Source organism: Rhinolophus sinicus, linkage group LG11 (assembly GCF_036562045.2).
Source record: "Rhinolophus sinicus isolate RSC01 linkage group LG11, ASM3656204v1, whole genome shotgun sequence".
Classification (NCBI taxonomy): Eukaryota; Metazoa; Chordata; class Mammalia; order Chiroptera; family Rhinolophidae; genus Rhinolophus; species Rhinolophus sinicus.
In genome coordinates this window covers 42,888,113-42,902,053 of record NC_133760.1, presented here as the reverse complement: position 1 = coordinate 42,902,053, position 13,941 = coordinate 42,888,113, and the positions used below count along the sequence as shown (strand labels likewise).

The 13,941-nt window shown below is 38.1% G+C and overlaps 1 protein-coding gene across 6 annotated transcripts in view; it reads right to left on the bottom strand.

The window, feature by feature from the left end:
• The window catches only part of RPGRIP1L (RPGRIP1 like), an 85,838-nt gene that overhangs the window by 32,794 nt on the left and 39,103 nt on the right, over positions 1–13,941 (bottom strand). For all 6 annotated transcript variants that reach the window (XM_074314869.1, XM_074314871.1, XM_074314868.1 and 3 more), the window contains 5 exons: positions 11,170–11,622; positions 8,425–8,576; positions 5,359–5,737; positions 1,405–1,595; positions 1,193–1,276 (listed from right to left, as the gene is read on the bottom strand). In XM_074314869.1, coding sequence (XP_074170970.1) covers positions 1,193–1,276; positions 1,405–1,595; positions 5,359–5,737; positions 8,425–8,576; positions 11,170–11,622 — 1,259 coding nt within the window. The remainder of the gene's footprint in view (positions 1–1,192; positions 1,277–1,404; positions 1,596–5,358; positions 5,738–8,424; positions 8,577–11,169; positions 11,623–13,941) is intronic.

Sequence of the window (13,941 nt, the reverse complement as noted above, 5' to 3'; positions counted from 1 at the left end):
TGACACATAACGAAAGCATGATAAATGCTAGTTATAAAACATTGCTTGAATATCAATTGTTGAATTCATTTATTTAGAACATATATATTAAATGCTCTGTATATATCAGGTATTATTTTAAGCCCTGGGGAGAAAGAATATTTTGAACTGGGTGGTGGTTACATGGGCCTGTAAATATGGAAAATTTCATTGAGCTGTTGTGTGTTTAAGACTCATACCCTTTACTACAGAGAACTTTTTTTTACAAAGAAAGATGTTTTTAAAAAAATCAATGCAAGTGGATGGTGACTTGAGGGGTACAGTGGATACAGGATATATTTTGAAAGTACAGTTCACAGGTTTTGTGGATAAACTGGATGTAGGATGTGAGAAAAGAAGGCGTCAAAGGGATGCTTCCAATATTTCATGACTATGCAACTAGGTGAACGAGTAACTGAGAATGGGGGAAAAATGAAAGAGAAAAAGTTTGAAAGCGGCTTGATGAAATCAGGTTTGGTTTTTGACATGTTAACTTTAGATTCCTATCCAGTATATATGAAATAAGCAGTAAAAAGATAAATATGGAATTTGGCAGTGAGATCAAAATTGACAGTTTTAAATATGGGAATGTCAGCATACAGATGCTTTTTACAACTAGGGGACTACATAAGATCTCTTAACGTAGATGTGGATTGAGAAGAGATGTCTCGGTCTGAAGTTTCACTGTTGAGGCACTTCAACAGTTAGAGATATGGTCCAGGAGAGGGAGAGAATAACTGGTAAAGTTGGAGACAAACAAAGAAGGCATGGAATCCCAGAGGCCAAGAGACGAGGGAGCAAGTATTCCATTATGTTCAGTGTTACTGGGGGATTAAGATGGGGACTGAGGTTTGACTACTGGATATGGTGAAGACAAAATCTGAGCAGAGTGAGTTTCAAGAAACAATATGAGGAAATGGAGACAAAGTTAAAACCATTTTTGAATGGTTTTTGTTTGTTTGGGTTTTGTTTGTTTGTTTGTTTTCTTTGGTAAATGGGGAGCAGAAGATTGGGGCAATAACTGGAGAGAAATATGGGGCCAAAGGAAGGTTTAGATTAAAGAGTAAGGACAACTAATACTTACACATAGCGCCAAATTACTACACCTGGATCATGTATTTACAGTATTTGTTATGGGAAAAAAAAATCAGTATTTTGAGTGTTCACTACTTACAGAACTCTGATGCGGTGCGATATCCACAAAAGACACCTTCTTCTCTACAGGTGTTAGACGTTGCCTTGGTTTAGGTGTTGGTGCCTAAGATAAACCAATATGTCAAACTGAGTATGATGAACATACATTTTAGATAAAGCTTCAGTTATTTATTTTTCTTTTTGTGGTTATTTGCTAGGTTTTACAGGAAATTCAAAGTCACTGTTACTCACCACAACTACCGTGCTAACAGAGGATGCTGGAGGTACTCTTTGCACAACTTCTGACCCTTCTTTGTGCAGGAAATTTCCTAAGTCTTCAGTTGTTATGGATCCACTTGGCGGAAGGTAAGCAAATTTCCACTTCAGTATAACATGAATGGTTCCTGCAGGATGCTTTTTATGGTTTGTTAACTCAAATATTCCTGTCAAATCACAAAAATGACTTTAATTAATGCTAGAGTGAAGTTTTATTACCATAATAATTGAAGAAGAACAAAGAGAACTACCTACAACTTAAAAAGTAATTTTGGCTTTTACCTACAACCTAAATGACTTAGAGAATAAAATAAAGACAAAAGGGTCTGTGATAGGTTCATCTCTAAAGCAGACCGCTTTCAGAAGTTAAGGCCTCAAAGATAATACTGATTCAAAGATGAGAAAATTAAATTATAAATATTTTAATTCACTGAAATTAAATTCTGAGATTATTCAAAATTCTTAGCCATCCTCTAAGATATCATCTGGGTTATAGCTCAAATATCAACCTTCATTTTGATTTGAGTATTCTTGCAAGAATTGTCTTTATAGAAAAATATATTAAAATTTAAAGTTTCAAATAATTTCTATATCTAAAGGAGTCTTTGTATTACTATATAATTCTATTATAATTTTAAATATTTTATTGGGATTTGTTAAATTACTCCAAATAATAGCATAGCAAAAAATGTCCATAAGATAAACCATCCAAACATACAGCCGTAACAAAAAGTACCATCTACCTATGTCTGTAATATTGAGTTACAAATTTTAATTATTGTACTAAATTTTTCAGTATGAAAAATCCCTGACTTGAAAAAAGAAATCTATATTTCAAGGATAATTTTGTTTAGAGGTGTCCTTTACTCGGTCCTCAAGTGTATATGACACATCTTTTAGTGGCTGGCTGGGAAAGAAAAAAACAAAACAACTCTAAAACAAAAGGATACGGGTGGAATATAGGTAGGTGATAAACTGTTATAGGCGCAGGTGAGCATTTCAGAATGGCTGAGTGAAGAGCTCAGTAAATCCTTTCCATAAGGAGCAACGATAAAACTAGACAGAAATGATCAGAAACAATACCCTAGTGAGCTACTTGTCCCTGGCTGAAGGTGAGACTTGTAGACTGCCTGAACTTTGAAGGCATTACCCAAACCATTCACTGAGCCCCAGGCAAAGGGCAGAAGTCTGCCAGCCCAAGGTGTTTAAGCACAACCTCTGACCAATCATTGGCTGACCCAGGCTTAAAATTAAAGCAAGAATAAAACAAGCAGAAACTTAGCAGAGACATCAGTGGCTATAGTGAAGGAAAAAGACTATAGAATTAGTCTAGGCAAGCTGCAAAACAAAAACAGCAACAATAATCACCCCATAGATTGGGGAAGTTGGAATCTAGAGTTGCTAAAATATAGTATCCTAAATGTCCAATTTTAAGAGGAGAGAGAGAGAGAGAGAGAGAGAGAGAGAGAGAGAGAGAGAGAAACAGGAGAGTGTGACAGGAAAAAAGCCATCAATATACATTTTCTGAGGGTGTCCAGATGTTAGACTTAGCAGACAAAGACCTCAGATCAGCTATTATATGTTCAAAGAACTAAAATAAACCATATTTAAAGAATTAAAGGAAAGTGTGACGACAATGACTTCTAAAACAGAGAACATAATAAACAGAAATTACAAAAAGAGAACTCAATAGAAATTCTGGAGTTGAAAAAGTGTAATTACTAAAATGAAAAAATCAATAGAAGGGCTAAACAGGAGATTTGAATTGGCAGAAGGAAGAATCAATGAATTTGAAGATTGATCAGGCCAGCCTGGTGGCTCAGGTGGTTGGAGCGCGGTGCTCCTAACGCCGAGGTTGCTGGTTTGATTCCCACATGGGCCAGTGAGCTGTGCCCTTTACAGCTAAGACTGTGAACAACGGCTCTCCCTGGAGCTGGGCTGCCATGAACTGCTGAAGGGGAGGTCGGTGTGTGCTGCTATGGGCTACTGTGTGCTGCCAGGAGAGGCCGGTGGCCAGCAGCTGGTGAGAGCTGCTGTGAGCGACTGATCAATGACTGGCAACTGACTGCCTCAGCCGGGAGGGGCGGGGTGCAAGGCTCATAACACCAGCATGGACCAGGGAGCTGTGTCCTACACAACTAGACTGAGAAACGATGGCTTGAACTGGAGTTGGTGGGGGGGCGGTGAAGCTGAAGAAGGGAAAAAAAATAAAATAAAGGAAATTATTAAAAAAAAAAAAAAAGTTGATCAGTTGAGATTTTCCAATTGGAAGAGGAAAAATGAAGAGAAATGAACAGTCTCAGAGACCTGTGGGACACCATTAGACATACAAACATATGCGTAATGAGTCCAAGAAAAAGAAAAAAATGGCAGAAAATAATTCTAGAAATAATGGCAAGAAAACTTCCCAAATTTGGTTGATAACAGCATCCTACACATAAAGAAGCTCAACAAATTCCAAGGAGGGTAGCACAAAGGGAACCATACCTAAACACATCAGAGTTGACTTGTCAAAAGCTAAAAAAAAGAAAATCTTGATAACACTATCAAGTATGAAGGAGCCATAATAAGATTAACAGCTGATTTCTCATCAAAAATAATGGATGCCAGAAGTTAGTTGTCTGATGTACTCAAACTGCTTGAAGGAAAAAATAACTGATGACCAAAAATATTGTATCTAGCAAGACTGTCCTTCAAAAAATTAAAAGCAAAATAAAGACACATTCCCACAAAAATATGGTAATAACTATGTATAGTCCCAGGTGGGTTCTAAACTAGTCACGGGGATCACTTCTTAAATATATAAATGTCTAACTACTACACTGTACACCCGAAATTAATATGACATAACACTGAATTTCAACTGTAATTGAAAAATTAAAAAAGGGGGAAAAGGTGAAGGGGAATAAGAGGTCCATTTTTAGGTATAAAACAAGTCATGGGGATGTAATATACAGCATAGGGAATATAGTCAATAATATTGTGATAGCATAGAATGGTGTCAGATGATTGCTGGGCTTATGGTGACACTTCTTTAGGTACATAAATGTTGAATAATTACTGTGTACCCCTGAAACGAATATACTATTGTACGTTAGCTATATCTTTAATAAAAATCTTAAAAAAAAGACATTCCTAGATAACGATGATAAAGAGAATTCATTTCCAGCAGACCTGACTTATAAGACTTATTAAAGGAAGTGCTTGAAGCTGAAAGGAAGTGACATCAGATAGTAACTCAAATCAACACAAAGGAATAGAGACCAATAAAGGTAGTTACACAGTAATTATAAAAGATAGCATAAATATATTTTCCCCAATTTCTTCTCTTAACTGATTTAAAAGACAATTGCATAAAACAATAATTGCAAAATTACATTGTTGGACTTATACAAAGACAAAACATATATGACAATAACAGCACAAAGGAAGGGGAGGAAATGAAGCTGTATTGGCGCCAGGAAGTGACACCGGGCAGCAGAAGATGAAGAACATCAGAAATGGTAAATACATAAGTTAATGCAAAAGTCTGTAATTATGTGTGTTCTCCCTTCTCTTAATTTCTTTAAAGGACATAAAGTTACATAAATCAATAATTACAACATTATATTGTCGGGTTCATAACAGATACTATATGCATATGTCTGACAACAAGCACAAAGGAGGAGGGGAGGGAATGAAATTATCCCAGAGCTGATCTTCTGTATTTTAAGAGTTATTAGTATTAATTTTAAGTATATTATGATAAATTAAGAGGCATTGTAATTCCTGCAACAACCACTAAAAAACTAACTTAAAAAATATAACATGGCCCAAAGTTTAAGATTATCTGAGATGGTTAGGAAGAGTAGTTATAAACAGAACATGTCCGTAGCACTAAGGTTCGTTAGGTTTGTTTTGACAATTTCATAGAGTAAGAAACAGGCTTACCTGAGATACACCTGTCATGTGCCAATGAGATCAGAGGCACATTGGCTTTCCCTATGTAAATATTCTCTTGGGTATCACTATCATCAAACACATAAAAACTCAGAGACTCTGACTTAAGGTATCGATCCAAGTCCGTAGTCATTGGCACCGGGAAACACATGTGATCATCAAACTGGGGATCATTGCTACTGGGGATGATGGCTGTATCATGGTCTGCAAAATCAAAAAACTGGTACACGACATATGGGTGCGGCTGCAGGTGGCTCGCTCGGGACGGCAGGTGGTTGCAACATCTCACTGTAATATGAAGTTCGTTTAAGTTGCCATCGGCGCAGTTGGTAGAACTAAGCTGAGCAGTTTTGGGTGCTTGCTGACTTAACTGGAAAAACATACATATTTATATTATAGTAATAATACAATGAAAAGATAAACATCAGTTGCTAACCCCCACACAAGATAATTTTGTAAATGGACAAAAACCTGCATATTTTCACTTCATAGTGAATTTCTCAGTAAAAGCCTCTTGATTCTTATTCAACACCAATATTCACTGGAACATGTGTGAACAAATGATCCTATGCTATTAGCAATAAACATAGAAGACTGAACATACATTTAGAGATTGCTGTTAAAACCAAATAAAACCAAGGAAAAGGGAATCTGATGCTCTTTAATTCTATTTAATAATTAACAAGTAAAGTTAGCAGATGGGTCCAAAGATGAATGTTCTCTAGTTCACAATTTTATTAAGAGCTAATCCTTCGACCATTCTAGCTATGTGATCATAGCCCATTCTTTGGTGAGAATCCAATAAACTTGATGGCTCCTCTTCTCTCCCTGAGACAGAATCTGGTTATATTTGGCTTGGCCCTCATCCTGAACCAAGCAGATACCTGAGGACAAGATTAGCCATTATTTCAAAGGCCAACTGTTATAAGAACAAGAGAACAGAATCAGAGATAAACCTTGGAGGGGATAAAAAGCTAGGATTGGGAGGACAGTTCAGAAGAGAGATGAGCATAAGGACGTTATTAGGCAGAGCTGGAAACTGCCCTATGGCCCCTCTGCTCAGGTAGCCAGTGCACAGGTATTTTAGCAAACAACTGCACTGACTGTCAGCCCTACCATAGCTGATATGATCTGGGACAAAGAAATGTTAGTGTTTCAGTGCTTTGTTTATTTAGTATTGGAGAATTCTCTACCTTCCACAAAGGGACCCCTCTTTCGCTGCATTTCTGAATCTGAATTGTGCATCTGGGACCTCTGACTCTAGAGAAGTTTACTGGCGAAGGAACAATAGAGCCTGTCTTAATCTCCTTAGTGGAGACATCTGGTGGTGTGGAGGCAGGAAATCTAGAAAGGGACTCACAATACTGCTTTCCCAGAGCTAGTGTGCATTTCAGCTATAGAAGGTTGTTGAGTGGAATAATTTACAAAGTACCCCCTCCACTTCTTCCCCGAAGTCTACCCACAAAAGCTGAAATTCTAACAGTAAAAGATCATTCAAGCCAGAAGTCAAGAGTCTAAAAACCTTTAAATACAAAACTAAATAAATAATCTGGTATTTCTATTTCTAATGCCCTTTCTATAACAGCGTTTCCCAAAGTGTGTTCTGCAGAATTGTAGTCCAGAAAGATGGCCTCTGAGAAAGGGGTGCCATTCTTACTTAAGTTTGGGAATCAATGTTATATTAGTCATGACTCTTTCATTGCAAGTTATAGAAACTAATTCCATCTAGCAAATATAACAGAAAGGGTCTTTAACATAAGGCTATAGGGCTATTTCATGGAATTGTTATAGCAGAAACGTGGTTGGGCCTTAGGAAGGTAGTGGGACCGGAAAACCACCAGAATTCACTCTTTACCCAGTTTCCATTTCTCTGGATGTGTGCCCACTATTCTCTCTCCAGACCCATTTTCTTTCCTTTGCTGGTTAACATGGTAGAAGATGGCTGTTCCATAGCTCCTAATTTTCCATGTTCCAGGCATGGAGAGTCTTGCCTTCTCTTTATCTTAGGAAGCAGAATCTGATTGGCTCCACTGGCTTCAGGTGGATATTCCGAATCATCAGTTACAGTTGGGTGGAGACTGGGTGAGGACAGGGTCATCAGACAGAAGCTTGCCCCAGCGGGCCCAGCCCCTTAGATTGGCAGTGAGGGCAGATCCAAATGAAAAAAGATATTTATGACTCGAGCAGACACATTCCAAAATGTTTCTACTATATTCTGTCCCTTTCTTACTCAGCATAACTACATACTTTACGCTTCCTTTTGAGATTTGTATTACACACGAGAATTCCTAAAATCAAGGGCCCTGTTGAACTTTGCTCAATTCAGTGCTTGCTGCATTCATTGGATCATGGAATTCTTTTGGAAATGCGGCCATTAAGACTCCATGAAACATAGTTTGGACAATGCTACCTTGAGTAATTGCAGTGAAATGTCCAGCTCTCAGTAAGAGAATATTTGTTTTGTATTCTTGGCATTTCAGAAAACTAACATGGGGAAACAGTTTGAAAGAAGAATAACTGACAGTCCAATACAAGCTACTTATTTCCTTAACAGTAGAAAGTACAACGAAAGTCAGTTGATGTGTGATAATTATATTCTAATTCTATTTTTCAAAAGCATCCTGGGTAATAGTACCAGGATGTCCCTTGGTGGTGATGAAACGATTCTGTATCTTGACTGTGGTGGCAGTTACATGAGCACATACACGTGATAAAACTGCACAGAACTCTTCCTTCTTCTCCTCACCCACACATGTAAAACCTGATAAAATCTGAATCAGGTCTGTGGCTTAGTTAACAGCGTTGTACCAATGTCCATTTCCTAGTTTTGATGTTGTACTACGGTTATGTAAGATCTTACAACTGGGAGAAGCTGGATGAAGGACCTCTCTACTATTTTTGTTACTTCCTGCAAGTCTATGAGTTTCAAAATAAAAAAGTTAGAAAAAGCCACTTGATGGTTGTGAAAGAAAATAATTCCAGTTTAAAGCATGACATATAAAGAAATAGTATAACAGTTCTATGTCATAAAAAGGTCTTAAAAGCAAGCAAGCTTACCCATTGCGTTTGCTCTGGCCCCTTAAAATTTGATGTTATATATCCCAAAGCCTTTGCCCGTTCTCGATAAAGTCGAATTGCTTGGTCCATGGGAACTCTTAATTGGAACCAGTATTCCACTGTGCCAAAATTTGGGATGGCTCCTTTAGTTCCTATAAATCAACACATAATTTGCTGTTAAAACAGTCTCATAAATCAAACTATATACCAGTAAAAAAATACATCAATGGTATTACATTAAAACTATAAATTTTATGCTGAGTAAAATAATATATGACTTGCACAAATGACGTGTGATTGGCAAATTACAGAGATGAAGAAAACAAAGCTACTTCTGCAAGTATGAGTTTCACTCTGTTAAATGTTATTAAAGAACTATGTCAAACTATGTTTGAGATATACCAATTTATACTAGTTCAATCATTCTAATATAAAAAATATCATTTAAATATAAAAAAAATCTAAGCATTGAATCAAATATTTCATGGATTCTATTAAATGCTGCAGTACATTTTTTAAACAAGTTGCACTCAATGTAGTCTGACAGATACAATATGAAACCTCAAAATTACAAATATGACATTCCACATTGTAATTCAACTTTCAAGAAATCTCTGTCACCCTTCCACTCTACTGTGTCACAGGTATAGGGAACAATGCCATAGCTAGGCCACATATACACTGGATGTACCATACCCTTGTATGACTGGGCCCTACCTACCCTCAGGACTCCTTTCAACTCAGGCAGCTTTTCATCTCTCTTCTTCTGTAAAGATTTCTTCTATGGCTCCCGGGAGACCTAAAAGCTCTCTCTGATTCCTTCACAGAAAGGAAGTATACGTGCTCATTAGGGCAACTGACTGCTTTGATACACCTGTTCACCAGTCTATTTCTCCACCACACTGTAAGTTTCTTGAGGGCAAGGGCCATGATTTCCACTGATATATTCCTACCAGAGGGACTAGTACATAATGGATATATAGTAGTATGATTAGTACTTAAAGCAAATTAGTGACTCAAACAAAGTAACGGTTGATAGATAATGTTCTCTCCATACGCTTTCCCAAACAGATTATAAACAATATCACCCCGTTCTCTCCTACTTCATCACTTTCCTCCTCGCGAATGGATCATTTTCATCAACACGTAAACATGATTCAAATCCACCATTATTTGAAAACATTGTCCTAAAAGACGACTATTGACACATACACATATTGGCTTCTATATGTATAACATTTAGGGGAAAGAATTTGTAGCCTTTGGTGCGGGAACCCAGGGTCGCTGGGGGACAGGGGAGGAAGGTGGACATTTTATAGTCTAAATGTTTGTGCCTTTTTGACTTTTGAATCATGAATATATTACCTATGCAGTAAATCACTCAATTGATCAAACAAAAATCCCTCCCCAGAACCGAAGTCACCCTCCTTCCTCCTTGAAATGGTCTCTTCACTCGGCCTCTAGGATACTGGATACTCTGGGTTTGCCTCCTACCTCAGTGGCCATTCCTTAGTTCCCTTCGCTCGCTCTTCCTCTTCTTACTGAACGCTAAATTTTGGTGTTTCCCAAGGCTTAGTCCTTTGCCATCTTCTCTTTTTCATGTACATTCACTCTCTACGTGATTATCTAGACACAAGGCTTAATGTATATTCTATATGCTAATGACTGCCACTTTCATCTCTACGCGTGACCCTCAGCCTAGTGTATCCAGCTGCTGATGTGACATCTCCACTGCGCAGGTCAACCTTAACTTGTTCAAACACAATTCTTGATTTTCCTCTTCAGACTTTCCCTTTCCCAGGCCGATAGTAAGTGGCCTCCCCGTTCTGCTAGTCGCTCAGGCCAGAAATTCTTGCCTCCTCTATTTCCCTCATTATCCTACATTCAACTGATTAGCTAGTCTTGAAGAAAGAGCTAATCAGACATACACTTAAAACCATTTCTTACCACCACTTTCATTACCATCTTAATCCAAGCCACCATCACATTTTCACAGATTAATGCAATAGCCTGAAAATGGTCCTATTTTCCCTCTTGGTCCATACAGACTATTCTTCCTATAGCACTCAGGGTGATTTTTCTAAAACCTGTGTGTGATCAAGTCACTTCCCTCCTCAGAATCCGTCACTGACTTTCAACACTCAGAGGGGAAACAGTCAAATCTGAACTACGCACCCTTATCCGAATTAGCAACCTTCCATCTCTGTCTATAGCCCCTTGCCCTGATTGTTTTTCTTCACATCTCATGATATATATACCAGGGGTGCCAAAAAAAACATATACAAGTGGACACTTTGGTCAACATTGCCCAAGCAGTAGTTTGCCATAATCGGAACTGTCTGGATGCTGATGGTAACCACTCTGAGCACCTCTCATAATTGCAGAAGTCACACGTGACTTGTGTTCATCTTTTGTGATCGGGATATATTGAGTATTACAATTTGAATCCAGTTTTTTCCTTTCTTAAAATGTGTGTCCACTTTTTGGCCCCCTCTGTATGTGTGTTATGGCCGGTCTTGTCCTCTAGAAGGTAAGCTATATGAAGACCGGGGCTCTGCCTTATTTACCACTGACCACTGTATTCCCAGTGGCTCGTGACGGCGATAACAAGATAAGCTCTTAAAAAAATTAGGTCCCGTCCTTGCCAAGAGAACCTGTAAGAGAAGATACTAATGTGGAACACCACGTTAGTATATGAGCCAAATTAGTGATCCAAGCATCTAAAGTTTATAAAATCGCACTTACCAACCAAACTTGCTGTGCAAAATATTCGACCACTTTTTTCGAGAATTTCATGGAATCTCAACTGACATGCTGCAATTGTTTCATAATCTGTGCTATATGCTTGGTGGACCTCAAGAGTGACAGTATTCTTCTGAATATATTGTAAAAATAAGTCATTCACGTGAACAAGATACTGAGAAGTAAAGTTATATTCTGGGTGAAGGCCTCGCACTAGGGGAGTTGTCTGTAGTTCAAAGTCATAGAAAGCATAGGTACAGAAAGTGACAGGCTCCTTATCTCCAGACGCCTGTAAAACTTCAGAAGAAAAGGTTACTTTGCTGATACGGATTTCAAATAGGTTTTCGCCTCGTTCTAAGTGAATGGTTTCATCAAATTCATCAACAGAGTCGTCCGGCATGATTTCTGGTTTAAATTTGTACTGTTTGGTGCCATAGGCAATATCCTTTAATTGAGCTGCAAGAGAAGACACACAGTTGAGAGATTTAAAAATACTGACATATGAAGATACAAACTGGCTTCTGAAGTGGTAGGAAGTTTGAGTACTTTTGGTGAATAGTCTCCATCTTAAATTCTATGAGTATACTGTTTTTCTGTAAAGAATATTGTATTCCCCAGAAATTCATCATCTGTTTTGTTATCACTTATTACACAACAAAATTACAACTTAAATGGTAATGCAGGCTATCCCAGGGAAGAGCGGAAAGGACAAACCAGGCCTCTGAATGAGCAGCTGAGGCAAATATGTGCATTCCCCCTGTTCCTCTATTATCTTCCTTCCTATAATGTCGATTTCTCTTTCCACTGGCTCCTTCCCTTTAGCTTACTAAAATATGTATTTTTCTATTTTGGGGGGTGACAGATATGTTTATTATCTTGATTACAGTGATGGTTTCGCTGGTGTAGCCACAGGCCAAAACTCACCAATGCTTCATGGGCACTGATGACCGTGTTCTCTTCTCTGAACGTCTGTTCTGCTTTGGCTTCCACGTCAGCACTGGCCCTGCTGCCTCTTCTCCTGCCTCTCTTCTCAGTCTTTAATGGTTTCTTTATCTGCTAGTTTGTAGTGGTTCTGTTTTTATCCTCTTCTTAGTTCTATGTATTCTCATCCCCTTTTGTGATTTCTGCTACTATCAATATGCTCACATTTCTATTTTTAATTCAGATTTCTTTTCTGAATTCCAGACCCACCTAGCTAATGGCTTGCTGAGCCTTCTATGTAGGTATCTCCAGGGCACATCAAACTCAATATATCCAAACCAGAACGTATCATTTTCTTTTCTAGTAATTTCTGTGCTTTGCATCTCAAGTGATGGTGTTAGCATTCACCCAGTTACCTAAGTTGGGTACCAGAGTCATTCTAGTTTCCTCTTTTTCATTTCCTCTCCCCACATCAGTAGAGTCACAGCCAACTCTATTTCCTAAGGCTATCAGATCTGTCCCTGCTGTCTCTGTCTCCACTGACATGACCTTACTCACACATCCAGTGCTTATTACCTATATTGTTAAGGAACCCAAACTGCTTCCTTCCTTCTTATCTCACTCATTCTTCCCAAGACCTAAAGCATTAACCTCTAAAATGCAGTTCTGGGTGTATTACTCCCCGCTTTAAAAAATCCCTTAGTGGTTCTCTAGGTTAGTAAGGTTCAGACTCTTCAGGGTGGCAAACAGGGCCGCCATGATTTGGTTCTGCCTGGCCTGATCGCCAAGCTCTACGCCCTTTACTCAGCCCGAGTTCCCAGGAGATGGATCCACACGCAGCTTCACACAGGAATAGGCCTGCTTCACACTTGGGTCCTCTTTACCCCTTTTTCATTTCCTTTCCCCACAATGCCTTTTACTGCTTTCTTCTGCTTCATGGGAATTCTGCCATCTTTAAGGATTCCAAACCTACTGTGTGCAGTCTTCCCTGAATCTTCAGGTGTAAACAGGCATTCCTTCCTCAGTACCTTTTGTATTTCCCTAGCTCTATAGTCTTCATGGAAAACTCTATTTACTTGTTCACATCTTATGAATTCCTGGAGGGTGGTGCTTTCCCCTTATTTGTATTCTCACTGGTGAACACTTTGCTTAGGATGTTTACGGACTGAGTCACTGGATTTAAGGAACATATAAAATATATTGGTAAAGACTTAGTAAAACTTGAAAGGAATGAAAATCCCAAACTCTGTGACCTCTGTGTTATTCAGGAAAATTCCATCAAGCAAATTTTTATTGAGTACTACTTGAAATACAAGGTACACACTGCTCTGTGACTTCTGGAAAACCCTGTTCAGTCGAGCAGTGGTTCTCAAAGTGTGGTCTGAGAACCTCTGAGGGTTCCCTAAAATCGTTCTGGAGGTTTGTGAGATTAGAACTATTTAAAAAATAATACTAAGGTGTTATTGCCTTTTTCATTATTATTCTCTCACAAGTGTATGATGGAGTTTTCCAGAACCTACATGACATGTGATATCACAACGGATTGAATGCAGAAGCAGATATAAAAACTCAGCTGTTTTCTATTAAGCCAGACACTACAAAGATTTGCAAAAATGTTATACAATTAAAAAAATTTAAAAAGATTTAAAACAATGTCACTCTTCTCACTGTTTTCCCAGTGTAGAAAACACAGCTTTTTAAAAATAAATACCGTAATTTATGTTACCATGTAATGGGTTTATTATTATTATTTTAACATGACAAAATATATATTTAAAAAATTTCTCACTTTGAATTTCTAAATATCGTAAGTATAACCCACATAAACAAAAGGTCTTTGGAATTCTCAGTAAT